General features: G+C 40.4%; 1 protein-coding gene across 2 annotated transcripts; it reads right to left on the minus strand.

The window, feature by feature from the left end:
- Positions 1–896: 896 nt before the first annotated feature.
- Positions 897–17,595, minus strand: LOC117760796 (cornifelin-like). 2 transcript variants are annotated; one of them, XM_034584114.1, is made up of 7 exons: positions 17,440–17,595; positions 16,845–16,931; positions 16,569–16,756; positions 16,325–16,475; positions 11,205–11,225; positions 6,082–6,102; positions 897–1,249 (listed from the first exon to the last, which is right to left on the minus strand). In XM_034584114.1, exons 2-7 carry the CDS (start codon positions 16,909–16,911, stop codon positions 1,191–1,193), a joined length of 507 nt encoding a protein of 168 aa, XP_034440005.1. In that variant the 5' UTR covers positions 16,912–16,931; positions 17,440–17,595; the 3' UTR covers positions 897–1,190. The 2 variants fall into 2 exon arrangements, with proteins under 2 accessions (XP_034440005.1, XP_034440006.1); XM_034584115.1 differs by lacking the exons at positions 6,082–6,102; positions 11,205–11,225; positions 16,325–16,475; ... (1 more) ...; positions 16,845–16,931; positions 17,440–17,595 and adding exons at positions 1,473–1,660; positions 1,749–1,835; positions 2,222–2,257 and having other exon boundaries at positions 897–1,379.
- Between the last annotated feature and the right edge of the window lie 983 nt (positions 17,596–18,578).

Consider the following 18,578-nt stretch of genomic DNA (forward strand, 5'->3'; position numbering starts at 1 on the left):
TTAATTCTTAATTGATTAATCAAACATAAATTAATATAAGTACAAACACAGTAGCGAGATCGTGACTACAAGCTGCCGCTGCCCCTTCACTTTGAGGAGGGACAGTTGAGTTGGTTCAGGCATCTTAACAGGATCCTCCAGGATGCCTTCTGGGAGGAGACCCAGGGGTAGACCCCGAACAAGCTGACCGGACTACATATCCCATCAGACCTGGGAACGCCGAACCAGGAAGAGCAGGAAAGCACGGCCGGGGAATGGGATGTCTGGAATACTTACCCAGCTACCTCCGCGACCTCATCTCAGGTAAGTGGGAGACGATGGATGGATGAATTAAATTGAGAAAGAAAACAAAACTGGTAATTGGTGTAAACGTGAGGTAAGCAAATGCAACATAATCTTACATTCAGCTTCATCATCCACTAAACTTTATTTCTCCGGGCACTCCTCCTGACTAAAGGACTGAGTGGAAAGTAAAGAACAGGTTTGATTTTAGATTTTAATCGTTGGATTAGCTTCCTTTGTCTGAAGTTGTTTGACGGGTTATGAGTTCGGACACGGTCACATGTTGGTCCCCAGTGTTCTGCACAGTTTCCTCATGCTTCTTCTTGAATAGAATTCCTAAAAACTCCAGACCTGTCCTACCAGTTATGTACGGATGACTTTCTATTTCGATTTGTCTTTCTGTTCTGTTTTTAGCCATTTGTCCTTCTGCGTTGTTCTGTTTTATTCCTGGTTCCTATTTTCCGGCCGCAACTGGGTATAGAAATGATAATACATTTACATGGCACCTTTTAAAAACAGCTGCTACAAAGAGCTTCACAGAAACAATAATCAGAAACAACTCTATAAATCATTTATTAAAAATGAATAAAATACAAAATAATTTACAATGTGAAATTGATCAGATCAGGTTGATTAACCTCCACATTTCAGATTGAATTGAAACCACCTTTTGGCTTTGAATGCCAAATTCCTTCAATTTGTATTTGACACAATAAAAAAAAAAATGAAATCAAGTACGATCATTCTTATTATTATAGAGGCCCCAATCTATTATTATGTTATTAATCTATACCTGTGATTATTTCTTTCACCCTAAAGTCATTGTGTAGCAAAACCATCAGCAGCAGCATCTGATCTGAATTAAAAATCCCTTCAAGACAGAACTTTGTATGGAGAAGCTGCAAATCTCAGTATGACGTCACGATGACCCCATGTTGGTTCACAACCATAGGGGGTTGCCCCATCACCACTGGCGCCGGCTGCGTGTTGATGATGACCACGCGGTCCTTATTGTTGTCTTTTATCTCACGATGCATCTGACACCAGGAGCAGTACACACAGAAACAGGAAACGGCGATGTCTTTACAGATAGAGCCCTTCAGAGACCGGAGTAAAGAAATTTGTAAATTCATCTGATGTTTTCAACATGTAGTGAAATTCGTGGTGAATCAGCTTTGCATGCTTCGCACCTTGATGCCGTATCTGTTCCGAATGGAGGACCGGAGACTCAGGGCTGCGGGGGGAACAAATATTGGTATCCCACAGACGCCTAACACAGCAGGGCTGCAAATGTCACATAAGGGGAGGCAACTGTTCTCTCCAAATCTTCCTGAAACCGTGCAGGCGAGGCAAGGACAGCACCAGAAGCCATAGCAACCTGAGATGAATTAGTGTTACCGAAGAATGTTCCTAAAATGTGAATCCAAAAAGTACAAACGGGACAAAATTGTGGGTTTGATTCTTACAAGTACTCGCGTCCTCGAAGCAGTCAAAGAGACCGCTTTTCCAGTCTCTCAAAGATTGTGCTGCCATTGGATGTTAGAACGATGAACCTGTTTACACACACAAAGGAAAAAGTTCAGGTTGAAGATTGAACTACTCGACTACCTTTCCATTAAATTAACAATTTACTGTCTTTGTAGTGGACTTGAAATGATAAGACAACAGTAATGGAGCATTGCAGAGAGATTCCTCAGATAGAATCACTAAACTTTATTTAATGGGATATAATTCAACACTATCAAGTCTCTTCGGTCACACAATATGCTTCTTGAACCATGTTAACAACTAGAAATGACCAGGATGCTTCTGTTTCCCCGGAGAGGTTAAGGTTTATTGTCAAAACCCTCTTTCCCTCCATGCTGTTCTTAAACAAGTCATATTCCATCTAACTACAACAATGTCAAATATCTGACAAAACTAAAAGCTCTTACCTGACCAAGCCGAGGACGTCCTGTTGCCGAGCACGTCTTGTTGGCAGCTCTGAACCCGTGTTGCAAGTGGACATGCCTGAGACAAGGAGTGACATCTGGTGCATGTCAGATAAAAACTATGCTGCCAAACCTGAATCCTTGGGCAGAGACGAGTCAAAAGAACCTGCTATTAATAATTTATTTTACTACCTGCCAAAAAACCTTTCGGTTAAAGATAACATCAGTTTCTAGAGGGGAAACTTTCCCGTTTGTGTGCGTTTCTTTTCCTCATTTCACTGGTCTGTTAAAGTGGTGAAGTTTATAAAGCCCAGAGGAAAAGATCATGATTGTTTTGAATTGTCCATAATGTTTAAACTTCGCACATAAAGTTACTAAACTAAACTGTGGTGTCCTCAAGTGATGGTGTCAATAAAGACACTGGAGCAGCCACCTACCAAACAATATGCTGCTGCTGCTGTTTCTTTTGATACTTCTGTTTATAACTTATTTTTAAAAATTACCAACTCTATACTCTAGACTCAGAGATTATTTATTCATCCTTTTTCATATTTACTCAAACTCCACAAGTTGACAGGTCTGAGGTGGCCACAGGGCGTTTTCCGGCCTTCAGCTCCGGCCTTAAGCTCGAACTTCACAACAAAAGTCAACAAGTTGGGATAAGGACGTCCATCAAACTCCACGAGTGTGTGACCCAGTTTCTAAGGTATTGCAGTAGAACCGTGGTCTCCCCATTGTCAACTTGGGGATAATATAAAAAATAATTTTATTTCAATGCACCTTTCTAGGAACCGACAGTACCTTACAATACATTACAATTAAACCCAAGAGTAATTCTAGTAAAATCAAGTGTTAAAATCCGATTAGCAGAAGAAAACACCCGTCAATACATGTGAGACAAGAAAGTTAAGACGTAAAATCAAATCTATTTTGGGACAGTAATGCAACGCTTTGGATGCCAACTGCCGTAAAACCCCCGAAGAATAAGAATGTCATCGTCTTGTCAATGTCATTGACAAGATGGCAGAGCAGTGAGTTACTGCGCCACCTACTGGTTTCCTAGTGATAATTACTTACTGGTTACTCTGGTCTGCTTCATGGACACCAGTGAGTGAACATTGTTTTCTAAAACTTGGTATATTGATAATGTTAAATAAAACTCAGTGTGTTTGAAGGTGAAGTTTAGTTTAAAGTTTATAATACTTTTGATACCCATAACTCAAGAAAATAAAGTTAATTAGTTGAGCTAGTGTGTCTCATTCGCTTTCTAAAAGTGTAGGCTAGTTGTTTTGTGTGTCTAGCCCTGTACATTTTTGTGTCTTGTGTATATCAAGTGAGTTTTTGAGGGTTAAACCACAGCCATAGCCTACTGTGAAAACCCAGTATTCAACCGGAGTACTTATATGTTGGGACCTGGTATTTGTGAACTACCGTTCGGCCTACATGTGTAGTCATAGCCTGAGCACATGTTTTCCTTTGTTCTGGAGGCAAACCAGAGCCTCCAGAACTCAGTCTCCCAGGGTGCTTCAACATCACACAGAGGTGTGAATACCGACTGGAGACACAAGTTTCAACCACTATTGGTCACTCTGGGCCCCATGACCCATGAGGTCACCAGGCCAATATAAGCCCAGTTCCCCCTTCCTCCTTTTTCTTCTTTCTACGCAACCCTCCGAGAGGAGGTCACGTCTCTTTCTGTTCAACTTCAAGGAGGGGTGCAGCTTTCCACTCACCGAGCGAGGGAAACCTCCTCCAATCCAAGCTCTACCAACCTTCAAGCAGGCCTGACTGGAGCCGACTGCTAAAACCTTCCAAAAGGCAGCGATGCAAGGGCCTGCCTAAGAACCAGCAAAAGAGCTGCATCGCACAGCAGAACCACAAAAATAGGAGCCACAAAACCAGCAAAACGACTTCACTGGACTTCGAACAGCACATCAACCTTTTTCCCTTTTCATGGACGGGTAACACAACTGGGCTTAATAATTATACTAGGCTAAGCAAAGACTGTTTATTCCATTCCGTGTGATGTTTATAAGTTTGATTCGTTTTGCTGTGATATTTTGGTTATAAGTTATTTGAAAGTTAATGCTAGTTACGTTATGCTCTTCACAGTCTTTCTTTGCATGCAACGTGCTACTTTCTCTAACTTGGCACCGACCCACACACGCATATCTCCACACACATCTCTCTGACCCCCGCCACACGTCGTAAACCTTCCAAAGGGGGGGGTCCCGTTATCTAAATAGTGGCCTGCCGCCATTTTGAAAGCACACTCACGCAAACAGACACACACACACACACGCATACTCACATACACATCTTTAGTAATTTGTGTTTTTATACTTTATTATCTTCATAATAAATGTTTTTCTTTCACAAATGTTATTATGAATGTTGCATAAGTGTGAATTTTGCCAACCTCTACACTGTCAAGAACTCGATATCCTTCAAATTTACTAACTATCTATATGGTAACCTTGGTTATAGTTATTAATGTAATTGTTAATCAGAGTTCCAAATTTTTAGTTAGTACTTTTATGAGACTTAATCAATAAATTGGCTATCTTTTCCCTTCCTTTGAAGGGTGGTGCCCCGGGGTAACTTTAATCAATTAAAGTTATTATTTAATATTCATATTTTTTATATTAATATTCAATACTTTTTTGATAACCAAATTTATTGAATGCCGAAAGGCACACCATTTTATGGTGTCACGTTTAATGTATTATTGCACAACATATAGTTGTTTTTCCGTCCTATAAATTAATGTATTTTGTAATTTGAATGACTTTACCATAGTGGCCAAATTTACAACTAGTCTGGTGACCGTTACATCAACGAATAGGGTTGGCCTCCAAAATGAGAGGTCGGGTACTTTACGTGAAAAGAAAGAAATGAATTATGGGAAGGTTTGTCTTCTGTTAACCACCTGTGGGGAGGAGGGTGTCTGATGTCTGATAATCTTCACCTGTGAGGAGGTGGATTCATGCCAGAATCAGTGGTCCTTTGGATGGCGAGGGGAGAAAGTACGAGAGACTGAACTGCTGTCGGTGCCATGACGGCAGGGGGCTGTTCAAAATGTGTTTTCCGGCAGCGAAAGAGCAGCAAAGTAAGAAATCTGTTCCAGTTTAAGGAGATATAAACTCTATAGGTAGCGAGGTACCGGGTATTAGTACGTGCCTTCGCCGGTAGCTGTCCCGAGTGTGACACCAGCCCCTTCATTCCACCTTCTTGTTGTCCCAAACTCACCTCTTCACCTTCACTGTCATGGCGTCCCGGCTGCAGCATGGGCTACTTCCTGGTGACGAGAGATTCGATGTTCGCACGCCACAGGGGAGTGTAGTCACTGAACCAGGGCGAGGCATGCAAATGGGTATAGAAATGATAATAAATTGATATGGCACCTTTTAAAAACAGCTGCTACAAAGAGCTTCACACAAACAATAATCAGAAACAACTAAATAAATCATTTATTAAGAATGAATAAAATACAAAATAATTTACATTATTTTTATTTTAAATGTGAAATTACGACTTATTGATCAGATCAGGTTGATTAACCTTCACATTTCAGATTGAACTGAAACCACCTTTTGGCTTTGAATGACAAATTCCTTAAATTTGTATTTCTCACAATAAAAAAAAAATGAAATCAAGTACTATCATTCTTCTTATTATAGAGGCCCCAATCTATTATTATGTTATTAATCTATACCTGTGATTCTTTTTTTCACCCTAAAGTCATTGTGTAGCAAAACCATCAGCAGCAGCATCTGATCTGAATTAAAAATCCCTTCAAGACAGAACTTTGTATGGAGAAGCTGCAAATCTCAGTATGACGTCACGATGACCCCATGTTGGTTCATAGCCATAGGAGGTTGCCCCATCACCACTGGCGCCGGCTGCGTGTTGATGATGACCACGCGGTTCTTCTTGAGTTCTTTTAACTCACGATGCATCTGACACCAGGAGCAGGTCAAACAGAAACAGGAAGCGGCGATGTCTTTACAGATAGAGCCCTTCAGAGACCGGAGTAAAGAAATTTGTAAATTCATCTGATGTTTTCAACATGTAGTGAAATTCGTGGTGAATCAGCTTTGCATGTTTCGCACCTTGATGCCGTATCTGTTCCGAATGGAGGACCGCAGACTCACGGCGACGGGGGGAACAAATAGAGGTATCCCACAGGCGGCTAACACAGCAGTGCTGCACATGTCGCATAAGGGGAGGCAACTGTTCTCTCCGAATCTTCCTGAAACCGTGCAGGTGAGGCAAGGACAGCACCAGAAGCCATAGCAACCTGAGATGAATTAGTGTTACCGAAGAATGTTCCTAAAATGTGAATCCAAAAAGTACAAACGTGACAAAATTGTGGGTTTGATTCTTACAAGTACTCGCGTCCTCGAAGCAGTCAAAGAGACCGCTTTTCCAGTCTCTCAAAGATTGTGCTGCCATTGGATGTTAGAACGATGAACCTGTTTACACACACAAAGGAAAAAGGAAAAAGGCAACAGTTCAGGTTGAAGATTAAACTACTCGACTACCTTTCCATTAAATTAACAATTTACTGTCTTTGTAGTGGACTTGAAATGATAAGACAACAGTAATGGAGCATTGCAGAGAGATTCCTCAGATACTTTTCTACAGTAAATGACAGTGTCTCTAGACGACACAAACATGAGATCAGTATCTATAGTTGTGATGCGACTAAAATCCTTTGATAGTACTTTGATATTTCAGTAAAACTTCCAACCTTAGAATCACTAAACTTTATTTAATGGGATATAATTCAACACTATCAAGTCTCTTCGGTCACACAATATGCTTCTTGAACCATGTTAACAACTAGAAATTACCAGGATGCTTCTGTTTCCCCGGAGAGGTTAAGGTTTATTGTCAAAACCCTCTTTCCCTCCATGCTGTTCTTAAACAAGTCATATTCCATCTAACTACAACAATGTCAAATATCTGACAAAACTAAAAGCTCTTACCTGACCAAGCCGAGGACGTCCTGTTGCCAAGACGTCTTGTTGCCAAAACGACCTGTTGCCAAAACGTCCTGTTGCCAAAAACGTCCTGTTGCCAAAACGACCTGTTGCTAGCACGACCTGTTGCCAGCAAGTCTTGTTGACAAAACGTCTTGTCGGCAGCTCTGACCCCCATGTTGGAAGTGGACATGCCTGAGACGAGGAGTGACATCTGGTGCATGTCAGATAAAAAACCATGCTGCCAAATCTGAATCCTTGGGCAGAGATGAGTCGAATCAAAAGTACCTGCCATTAATAACATGTTGTTCATTTTATTTATTTATTTTTTACTACTTCTTAAAACCTTTCGGTTAAAGATAACATCAGTTTCTAGAGGGGAAACTTTCCCTTTTGTGTGCGTTTCTTTTCCTCATTTCACTGGTCTGTTAAAGTGGTGAAGTTTATAAAGCCCAGAGGAAAAGATCATGATGGTTTTGAATTGTCCATAATGTTTAAACTTTGCACATTAAGTTACTAAACTAAACTGTGGTGTCCTCAAGTGATGGTGTCAATAAAGACACTGGAGCAGCCACCTACCAAACAATATGCTGCTGCTGTTTCTTTTGATCCTTCTGTTTATAACTTTTTGAAAAAAATTACCAACTCTATACTCTAGACTCAGAGATTATTTATTCATCCTTTTTCATATTTTCTCAAACTCCACAGGTTGACAGGTCTGAGGTGGCCACAGGGCGTTTTCCGGCCTTCAGCTCCGGCCTTAAGCTCGAACTTCACAACAAAAGTCAACAAGTTGGGATAAGGACGTCCATCAAACTCCAAGAGTGTGTGACCCAGTTTCTAAGGTGTTGCAGTAGAACCGTGGTCTCCCCATTGTCAACTTGGGGATAATATAATTTTGTTTTTATTTCAATGCACCTTTCTAGGAACCGACAGTACCTTACAATACATTACAACTAAACCCAAGAGTAATTCTAGTAAAATCAAGTGTTAAAATCCCATTAGCAGAAGAAAACACCCGTCAATACATATGAGACAAGAAAGTTAAGACGTAAAATCAAATCTATTTTGGGACAGTAATGCAACGCTTTGGATGCCAACTGCCGTAAAACCCCCGAAGAATAAGAATGTCATCGTCTTGTCAATGTCATTGACAAGATGGCAGAGCAGTGAGTTACTGCGCCACCTACTGGTTTCCTTGTGATAATTACTTACTGGTTACTCTGGTCTGCTTCATGGACACCAGTGAGTGAACATTGTTTTCTAAAACTTGGTACATTGATAATGTTAAATAAAACTCAGTGTGTGTGAAGGTGAAGTTTAGTTTAAAGTTTATAATACTTTTGATACCCATAACTCAAGAAAATAAAGTTAATTAGTTGAGCTAGTGTGTCTCATTCTCTTTCTAAAAGTGTAGGCTAGTTGTTTTGTGTGTCTAGCCCTGTACATTTTTGTGTCTTGTGTATATCAAGTGAGTTTTTGAGGGTTAAACCACAGCCATAGCCTACTGTGAAAACCCAGTATTCAACCGGAGTACTTATATGTTGGGACCTGGTATTTGTGAACTACCGTTCGGCCTACATGTGTAGTCATAGCCTGAGCACATGTTTTCCTTTGTTCTGGAGGCAAACCAGAGCCTCCAGAACTCAGTCTCCCAGGGTGCTTCAACATCACACAGAGGTGTGAAAACCGACTGGAGACACAAGTTTCAACCACTATTGGTCACTCTGGGCCCCATGACCCATGAGGTCACCAGGCCAATATAAGCCCAGTTCCCCCTTCCTCCTTTTTCTTCTTTCTACGCAACCCTCCGAGAGGAGGTCACGTCTCTTTCTGTTCAACTTCAAGGAGGGGTGCAGCTTTCCACTCACCGAGCGAGGGAAACCTCCTCCAATCCAAGCTCTACCAACCTTCAAGCAGGCCTGACTGGAGCCGACTGCTAAAACCTTCCAAAAGGCAGCGATGCAAGGGCCTGCCTAAGAACCAGCAAAAGAGCTGCATCGCACAGCAGAACCACAAAAATAGGAGCCACAAAACCAGCAAAACGACTTCACTGGACTTCGAACAGCACATCAACCTTTTTTCCCTTTTCATGGACGGGTAACACAACTGGGCTTAATAATTATACTAGGCTAAGCAAAGACTGTTTATTCCATTCCGTGTGATGTTTATAAGTTTGATTCGTTTTGCTGTGATATTTTGGTTATAAGTTATTTGAAAGTTAATGCTAGTTACGTTATGCTCTTCACAGTCTTTCTTTGCATGCAACGTGCTACTTTCTCTAACTTGGCACCGACCCACACACGCATATCTCCACACACATCTCTCTGACCCCCGCCACACGTCGTAAACCTTCCAAAGGGGGGGGGGCCCGTTATCTAAATAGTGGCCTGCCACCATTTTGAAAGCACACTCACGCAAACAGACACACACACACACGCATACTCACATACACATCTTTAGTAATTTGTGTTTTTATACTTTATTATCTTCATAATAAATGTTTTTCTTTCACAAATGTTGTTATTATGAATGTTGCATAAGTGTGAATTTTGCCAACCTCTACACTGTCAAGAACTCGATATCCTTCAAATTTACTAACTATCTATATGGTAACCTTGGTTATAGTTATTAATGTAATTGTTAATCAGAGTTCCAAATTTTTAGTTAGTACTTTTATGAGACTTAATCAATAAATTGGCTATCTTTTCCCTTCCTTTGAAGGGTGGTGCCCCGGGGTAACTTTAATCAATTAAAGTTATTATTTAATATTCATATTTTTAATATTAATATTCTATATTTTTTTGATAACCAAATTTATTGAATGCCGAAAGGCACACCATTTTATGGTGTCACGTTTAATGTATTATTGCACAACATATAGTTGTTCCTTCCTATAAATTAATGTATTTTGTAATTTGAATAACTTTACCATAATGGCCAAATTTACAACTAGTCTGGTGACCGTTACATCAACGAATAGGGTTGGCCTCCAAAATGAGAGGTCGGGTACTTTACGTGAAAAGAAAGAAATGAATTATGGGAAGGTTTGTCTTCTGTTAACCACCTGTGGGGAGGAGGGTGTCTGATGTCTGATAATCTTCACCTGTGAGGAGGTGGATTCATGCCAGAATCAGTGGTCCTTTGGATGGCGAGGGGAGAAAGTACGAGAGACTGAACTGCTGTCGGTGCCATGACGGCAGGGGGCTGTTCAAAATGTGTTTTCCGGCAGCGAAAGAGCAGCAAAGTAAGAAATCTGTTCCAGTTTAAGGAGATATAAAGTCTATAGGTAGCGAGGGACCGGGTATTAGTACGTGCCTTCGCCGGTAGCTGTCCCGAGTGTGACACCAGCCCCTTCATTCCACCTTCTTGTTGTCCCAAACTCACCTCTTCACCTTCACTGTCATGGCGTCCCGGCTGCAGCATGGGCTACTTCCTGGTGACGAGAGATTCGATGTTCGCACGCCACAGGGGAGTGTAGTCACTGAACCAGGGCGAGGCATGCAAATGGGTATAGAAATGATAATAAATTGATATGGCACCTTTTAAAAACAGCTGCTACAAAGAGCTTCACACAAACAATAATCAGAAACAACTAAATAAATCATTTATTAAGAATGAATAAAATACAAAATAATTTACATTATTTTTATTTTAAATGTGAAATTACGACTTATTGATCAGATCAGGTTGATTAACCTTCACATTTCAGATTGAACTGAAACCACCTTTTGGCTTTGAATGACAAATTCCTTAAATTTGTATTTCTCACAATAAAAAAAAAATGAAATCAAGTACTATCATTCTTCTTATTATAGAGGCCCCAATCTATTATTATGTTATTAATCTATACCTGTGATTCTTTTTTTCACCCTAAAGTCATTGTGTAGCAAAACCATCAGCAGCAGCATCTGATCTGAATTAAAAATCCCTTCAAGACAGAACTTTGTATGGAGAAGCTGCAAATCTCAGTATGACGTCACGATGACCCCATGTTGGTTCATAGCCATAGGGGGTTGCCCCATCACCACTGGCGCCGGCTGCGTGTTGATGATGACCACGCGGTTCTTCTTGAGTTCTTTTAACTCACGATGCATCTGACACCAGGAGCAGGTCAAACAGAAACAGGAAGCGGCGATGTCTTTACAGATAGAGCCCTTCAGAGACCGGAGTAAAGAAATATGTAAATTCATCTGATGTTTTCAACATGTAGTGAAATTCGTGGTGAATCAGCTTTGCATGTTTCGCACCTTGATGCCGTATCTGTTCCGAATGGAGGACCGCAGACTCACGGCGACGGGGGGAACAAATAGAGGTATCCCACAGGCGGCTAACACAGCAGTGCTGCACATGTCGCATAAGGGGAGGCAACTGTTCTCTCCGAATCTTCCTGAAACCGTGCAGGCGAGGCAAGGACAGCACCAGAAGCCATAGCAACCTGAGATGAATTAGTGTTACCGAAGAATGTTCCTAAAATGTGAATCCAAAAAATACAAACGTGACAAAATTGTGGGTTTGATTCTTACAAGTACTCGCGTCCTCGAAGCAGTCAAAGAGACCGCTTTTCCAGTCTCTCAAAGATTGTGCTGCCATTGGATGTTAGAACGATGAACCTGTTTACACACACAAAGGAAAAAGGAAAAAGGCAACAGTTCAGGTTGAAGATTAAACTACTCGACTACCTTTCCATTAAATTAACAATTTAATGTCTTTGTAGTGGACTTGAAATGATAAGACAACAGTAATGGAGCATTGCAGAGAGATTCCTCAGATACTTTTCTACAGTAAATGACAGTGTCTCTAGACGACACAAACATGAGATCAGTATCTATAGTTGTGATGCGACTAAAATCCTTTGATAGTACTTTGATATTTCAGTAAAACTTCCAACCTTAGAATCACTAAACTTTATTTAATGGGATATAATTCAACACTATCAAGTCTCTTCGGTCACACAATATGCTTCTTGAACCATGTTAACAACTAGAAATTACCAGGATGCTTCTGTTTCCCCGGAGAGGTTAAGGTTTATTGTCAAAACCCTCTTTCCCTCCATGCTGTTCTTAAACAAGTCATATTCCATCTAACTACAACAATGTCAAATATCTGACAAAACTAAAAGCTCTTACCTGACCAAGCCGAGGACGTCCTGTTGCCAAGACGTCTTGTTGCCAAAACGACCTGTTGCCAAAACGTCCTGTTGCCAAAAACGTCCTGTTGCCAAAACGACCTGTTGCTAGCACGACCTGTTGCCAGCAAGTCTTGTTGACAAAACGTCTTGTCGGCAGCTCTGACCCCCATGTTGGAAGTGGACATGCCTGAGACGAGGAGTGACATCTGGTGCATGTCAGATAAAAACCATGCTGCCAAATCTGAATCCTTGGGAAGAGATGAGTCGAATCAAAAGTACCTGCCATTAATAACATGTTGTTCATTTTATTTATTTATTTTTTACTACTTCTTAAAACCTTTCGGTTAAAGATAACATCAGTTTCTAGAGGGGAAACGTTCCCTTTTGTGTGCGTTTCTTTTCCTCATTTCACTGGTCTGTTAAAGTGGTGAAGTTTATAAAGCCCAGAGGAAAAGATCATGATGGTTTTGAATTGTCCATAATGTTTAAACTTTGCACATTAAGTTACTAAACTAAACTGTGGTGTCCTCAAGTGATGGTGTCAATAAAGACACTGGAGCAGCCACCTACCAAACAATATGCTGCTGCTGTTTCTTTTGATCCTTCTGTTTATAACTTTTTGAAAAAAATTACCAACTCTATACTCTAGACTCAGAGATTATTTATTCATCCTTTTTCATATTTTCTCAAACTCCACAGGTTGACAGGTCTGAGGTGGCCACAGGGCGTTTTCCGGCCTTCAGCTCCGGCCTTAAGCTCGAACTTCACAACAAAAGTCAACAAGTTGGGATAAGGACGTCCATCAAACTCCAAGAGTGTGTGACCCAGTTTCTAAGGTGTTGCAGTAGAACCGTGGTCTCCCCATTGTCAACTTGGGGATAATATAATTTTGTTTTTATTTCAATGCACCTTTCTAGGAACCGACAGTACCTTACAATACATTACAACTAAACCCAAGAGTAATTCTAGTAAAATCAAGTGTTAAAATCCCATTAGCAGAAGAAAACACCCGTCAATACATATGAGACAAGAAAGTTAAGACGTAAAATCAAATCTATTTTGGGACAGTAATGCAACGCTTTGGATGCCAACTGCCGTAAAACCCCCGAAGAATAAGAATGTCATCGTCTTGTCAATGTCATTGACAAGATGGCAGAGCAGTGAGTTACTGCGCCACCTACTGGTTTCCTTGTGATAATTACTTACTGGTTACTCTGGTCTGCTTCATGGACACCAGTGAGTGAACATTGTTTTCTAAAACTTGGTACATTGATAATGTTAAATAAAACTCAGTGTGTGTGAAGGTGAAGTTTAGTTTAAAGTTTATAATACTTTTGATACCCATAACTCAAGAAAATAAAGTTAATAAGTTGAGCTAGTGTGTCTCATTCTCTTTCTAAAAGTGTAGGCTAGTTGTTTTGTGTGTCTAGCCCTGTACATTTTTGTGTCTTGTGTATATCAAGTGAGTTTTTGAGGGTTAAACCACAGCCATAGCCTACTGTGAAAACCCAGTATTCAACCGGAGTACTTATATGTTGGGACCTGGTATTTGTGAACTACCGTTCGGCCTACATGTGTAGTCATAGCCTGAGCACATGTTTTCCTTTGTTCTGGAGGCAAACCAGAGCCTCCAGAACTCAGTCTCCCAGGGTGCTTCAACATCACACAGAGATGTGAAAACCGACCGGAGACACAAGTTTCAACCACTATTGGTCACTCTGGGCCCCATGACCCATGAGGTCACCAGGCCAATATAAGCCCAGTTCCCCCTTCCTCCTTTTTCGTCTTTCTACGCAACCCTCCGAGAGGAGGTCACGTCTCTTTCTGTTCAACTTCAAGGAGGGGTGCAGCTTTCCCCTCACCGAGCGAGGGAAACCTCCTCCAATCCAAGCTCTACCAACCTTCAAGCAGGCCTGACTGGAGCCGACTGCTAAAACCTTCCAAAAGGCAGCGATGCAAGGGCCTGCCTAAGAACCAGCAAAAGAGCTGCATCGCACAGCAGAACCACAAAAATAGGAGCCACAAAACCAGCAAAACGACTTCACTGGACTTCGAACAGCACATCAACCTTTTTTCCCTTTTCATGGACGGGTAACACAACTGGGCTTAATAATTATACTAGGCTAAGCAAAGACTGTTTATTCCATTCCGTGTGATGTTTATAAGTTTGATTCGTTTTGCTGTGATATTTTGGTTATAAGTTATTTGAAAGTTAATGCTAGTTACGTTATGCTCTTCACAGTCTTTCTTTGCATGCAACGTGCTACTTTCTCTAACTTGGCACCGACCCACACACGCATATCTCCACACACATCTCTCTGACCCCCGCCACACGTCGTAAACCTTCCAAAGGGGGGGGTCCCGTTATCTAAATAGTGGCCTGCCGCCATTTTGAAAGCACACTCACGCACACAGACACACACACACGCATACTCACATACACATCTTTAGTAATTTGTGTTTTTATACTTTATTATCTTCATAATAAATGTTTTTCTTTCACAAATGTTGTTTTTATGAATGTTGCATAAGTGTGAATTTTGCCAACCTCTACACTGTCAAGAACTCGATATCCTTCAAATTTACTAACTATCTATATGGTAACCTTGGTTATAGTTATTAATGTAATTGTTAATCAGAGTTCCAAATTTTTAGTTAGTACTTTTATGAGACTTAATCAATAAATTGGCTATCTTTTCCCTTCCTTTGAAGGGTGGTGCCCCGGGGTAACTTTAATCAATTAAAGTTATTATTTAATATTCATATTTTTTATATTAATATTCAATATTTTTTTTTATAACCAAATTTATTGAATGCCGAAAGGCACAACATTTTATGGTGTCACGTTTAATGTATTATTGCACAACAAATAGTTGTTCCTTCCTATAAATTAATGTATTTTGTAATTTGAATAACTTTACCATAGTGGCCAAATTTACAACTAGTCTGGTGACCGTTACATCAACGAATAGGGTTGGCCTCCAAAATGAGAGGTCGGGTACTTTACGTGAAAAGAAAGAAATGAATTATGGGAAGGTTTGTCTTCTGTTAACCACCTGTGGGGAGGAGGGTGTCTGATGTCTGATAATCTTCACCTGTGAGGAGGTGGATTCATGCCAGAATCAGTGGTCCTTTGGATGGCGAGGGGAGAAAGTACGAGAGACTGAACTGCTGTCGGTGCCATGACGGCAGGGGGCTGTTCAAAATGTGTTTTCCGGCAGCGAAAGAGCAGCAAAGTAAGAAATCTGTTCCAGTTTAAGGAGATATAAAGTCTATAGGTAGCGAGGGACCGGGTATTAGTACGTGCCTTCGCCGGTAGCTGTCCCGAGTGTGACACCAGCCCCTTCATTCCACCTTCTTGTTGTCCCAAACTCACCTCTTCACCTTCACTGTCATGGCGTCCCGGCTGCAGCATGGGCTACTTCCTGGTGACGAGAGATTCGATGTTCGCACGCCACGGGGGAGTGTAGTCACTGAACCAGGGCGAGGCATGCAAATGGGTATAGAAATGATAATAAATTGATATGGCACCTTTTAAAAACAGCTGCTACAAAGAGCTTCACACAAACAATAATCAGAAACAACTAAATAAATCATTTATTAAGAATGAATAAAATAAAAAATAATTTACATTATTTTAATTTTAAATCTGAAATTACGACTTATTGATCAGATCAGGTTGATTAACCTCCACATTTCAGATTGAACTGAAACCACCTTTTGGCTTTGAATGACAAATTCCTTCAATTTGTATTTCTCACAATAAAAAAAAAATGAAATCAAGTACTATCATTTTTTTTATTATAGAGGCCCCAATCTATTATTATGTTATTAATCGATACCTATGATTATTTCTTTCACCCTAAAGTCATTGTGTAACAAAACCATCAGCAGCAGCATCTGATCTGAATTAAAAATCCCTTCAAGACAGAACTTTGTATGGAGAAGCTGCAAATCTCAGTATGACGTCACAATGACCCCATGTTGGTTCATAGCCATAGGGGGTTGCCCCATCACCACTGGCGCCGGCTGCGTGTTGATGATGACCACGCGGTCCTTATTGTTGTCTTTTATCTCACGATGCATCTGACACCAGGAGCAGGTCAAACAGAAACAGGAAGCGGCGATGTCTTTACAGATAGAGCCCTTCAGAGACCGGAGTAAAGAAATATGTAAATTCATCTGATGTTTTCAACATGTAGTGAAATTCGTGGTGAATCAGCTTTGCATGTTTCGCACCTTGATGCCATATCTGTTCCGAATGGAGGACCGGAGACTCACGGCGACGGGGGGAACAAATATTGGTATCCCACAGGCGGCTAACACAGCAGTGCTGCACATGTCGCATAAGGGGAGGCAACTGTTCTCTCCAAATCTTCCTGAAACCGTGCAGGCGAGGCAAGGACAGCACCAGAAGCCATAGCAACCTGAGATGAATTAGTGTTACCGAAGAATGTTCCTAAAATGTGAATCCAAAAAATACAAACGTGACAAAATTGTGGGTTTGATTCTTACAAGTACTCGCGTCCTCGAAGCAGTCAAAGAGACCGCTTTTCCAGTCTCTCAAAGATTGTGCTGCCATTGGATGTTAGAACGATGAACCTGTTTACACACACAAAGGAAAAAGGCAACAGCTCAGGTTTAAAATTAAACTACTCGACTACCTTTCCATTAAATTAACAATTTAATGTCTTTGTAGTGGACTTGAAATGATAAGACAACAGTAATGGAGCATTGCAGAGAGATTCCTCAGATACTTTTCTACAGTAAATGACAGTGTCTCTCGACGACAAAAAATGATATTAGCATCTATAGTTATGATGCGACTAAAATCCTTTGAGAGTACTTGCATATTTCAGTAAAACTTCCAACCTTAGAATCACTAAACTTTATTTAATGGGATATAAGTCAACACTATCAAGTCTCTTCGGTCACACAATATGCTTCTTGAACCATGTTAACAACTAGAAATGACCAGGATGCTTCTGTTTCCCCGGAGAGGTTAAGGTTTATTGTCAAAACCCTCTTTCCCTCCATGCTGTTCTTAAACAAGTCATATTCCATCTAACTACAACAATGTCAAATATCTGACAAAACTAAAAGATCTTACCTGACCAAGCCGAGCACGTCCTGTTGCCGAGCACGTCCTGTTGCCGAGCACGTCCTGTTGGCAGCACGACTTGTTGACAAAACGTCTTGTTGGCAGCTCTGAGCCTGTGTAGGAAGTGGACATGCCTGAGATGAGGAGTGTGATCTGGTGCATGTCAGATAAAAACTATGCTGCCAAATCGGTTAAAGATAACATCAGTTTCTAGATGGGAAACTTTCCCTTTTGTGTGCGTTTGTGTGGCCCTCTGCCTCCCCCTATTGGTAGTATTTGGTTTGGTCCTGCTTATGGTTCGTAGTGGTCTTTAATAATTGATGTGATGATGTTTCTCAAATCCACAAGAACAGAAGTACAGTAAAGTACGCAGATTGAGAAAGAAGAAGCACTGAGTCCCACTGTGTGCAGCGCGACTATCTGCTGTGTTTGGAGTGTAGTGTTTGCGATATTTAAATACACCTGCACTGTTGTGTGTTTGTTTTCTACTAGTTGACTTCTTGGGTTTCCTGATTTGTGGTGTTGGAAGTTTTAATTAATATCCATTTGAAATAAAGCCATATATATATATATATATATATTGTACTCAGTTCCCCTGCTTGGTGCAACTGTAATAAATCAAAATGTCTTTGAGTCCAAAGGGACATCTTCAAATATCTTGTTGTATTTTTCCAGAATCCAAACATATTCATTATAATGTGAAGAAGTTAAGAAACGCATCAGATTCTTTTACTTGACATATACTGTATATAGACACAATACAGGAAAATGTGTTGTGTTTAAGAAAGTTAAGAAAATTAATATCGGTTTAAAGGGAAAACATAAATCTGAGTTAGGATTTATTTTATTAATCACGACTCAGATACATTCACAATTTACTAAGAAGTAAGAAAAAGCAGATTTTTTTATAGAAAAATAATATTTTCACATATTTATTTATTCTACATTTTTGCCTTTATTTCACAATTATGGTGATGTGCAACAACTTTCGTCTTAGTTGTAAGGAGAAGAAAAACAAAGGTAAAAAAAAAGAAAATTTGAATAATAAATTTCCCACAAGTTTTCTGTGATGACGTTATTTTTTCTAAGAAGGGAATTTCAATCCTTTTAATGGGATTATTTCCATGCCTCAAATTCATATTTAATTC

Source organism: Hippoglossus hippoglossus, chromosome 4 (assembly GCF_009819705.1).
Source record: "Hippoglossus hippoglossus isolate fHipHip1 chromosome 4, fHipHip1.pri, whole genome shotgun sequence".
Lineage (NCBI taxonomy): Eukaryota > Metazoa > Chordata > Actinopteri > Pleuronectiformes > Pleuronectidae > Hippoglossus > Hippoglossus hippoglossus.

Coding starts and splice junctions, on each gene's coding strand:
- LOC117760796 (XM_034584114.1), bottom strand. CDS start 16,911: ATGGCAGCACAATCTTTGAGAGACTGGAAAAGCGGTCTCTTTGACTGC. Junction 16,476..16,568: donor GGAACAGATATGGCATCAAG/GTGCGAAACATG, acceptor CGGTCTCTGAAG/GGCTCTATCTGTAAAGACAT. Junction 1,250..6,081: donor GATGGGGCAACCTCCTATGG/CTATGAACCAAC, acceptor CGGCGCCAGTGG/TGATGGGGCAACCCCCTATG.